Below are 871 nucleotides of genomic sequence, written 5' to 3' on the forward strand. Positions count from 1 at the left end.
GGTAAACACTATAAGTATGCGTTGGATTATTTTGGGATGTTTTTAAATGAATAAATCCGGATTTTATACTGCGTGACGTTCACTCTTCTGATTCCCATCAGCACCTGAATGGCGGGAAGTTCAGGGAAAGGTGGAACATGTCCGGCTGGGGGGGCGGGGTATATACATTGTATTAATGTAATCAGTGTATATATATATATATATGAAGCAACATCCAGCAATGCGGCACATCCTACGAGTGCCGGACTTTACTGATTCATTGATTGACCCCGGAGGCCAATAGTGGCCGGTGATCACTTACCTGGGGTAGTTTGGTAGGTACAAGGTGCTGGAACATGTGGAGGACTCGGGGAGGGAGTCTGTAGAGCTGCGGAATATAAGAAACATAAAAGGTGACACTCCAGCTTTTAAATGACCGGCTTCATGCGAGAAGTGCGGCGCTGCGATGCCCGTCCTTCTTTCAGGCTGCCTGGCTGCATTGCGTCACAAACCTGGAACAAGCAAGCGGCAAGTGAAAGCCAGAGACTAGTCCATATTTCTCTATACTTGTTCCGGGTCAGTGAACCTTCAGAAGGAGAGACTAGAAATGCCGGCTGGAATATTTCAGGTTCCCCCTCCAGCTCTTCACACTGCAATGGCTTCAGCTCTGCAGATATTGAGATAAGCCGTTCCCGGGTCACTTGCTGAATTCCTTAAACATGAGTGCCAGGTAGGAGGGCCTGCTTTACTATAATCACATGACCGGTCCCCATGCTGTAATAGGAAACATTTGCACCCCCAGCATCCCTTCAGCCATAAAAGTGATGCCGGGGATGCCATATTCCAGGCTACTTGTTCTCTCGGGGCGGACTGCTGCTGGGAAAAGGAGTGA

The 871-nt window shown here is 48.6% G+C and overlaps 1 protein-coding gene across 1 annotated transcript in view; it reads right to left on the bottom strand.

The window, feature by feature from the left end:
* Nucleotides 1-871, bottom strand: part of HECTD3 (HECT domain E3 ubiquitin protein ligase 3) — a 40,629-nt gene that overhangs the window by 3,238 nt on the left and 36,520 nt on the right. Inside the window, exon 20 of the mRNA XM_018574936.1 lies at nucleotides 302-367. Within this exon, the coding sequence (XP_018430438.1) occupies nucleotides 302-367 (66 nt within the window). The remainder of the gene's footprint in view (nucleotides 1-301; nucleotides 368-871) is intronic.

The sequence above is a fragment of the Nanorana parkeri genome, unplaced genomic scaffold, assembly GCF_000935625.1.
Source record: "Nanorana parkeri isolate BGI_ZX_2015 unplaced genomic scaffold, ASM93562v1 scaffold3385, whole genome shotgun sequence".
In the NCBI taxonomy this organism is placed as follows: Eukaryota; Metazoa; Chordata; class Amphibia; order Anura; family Dicroglossidae; genus Nanorana; species Nanorana parkeri.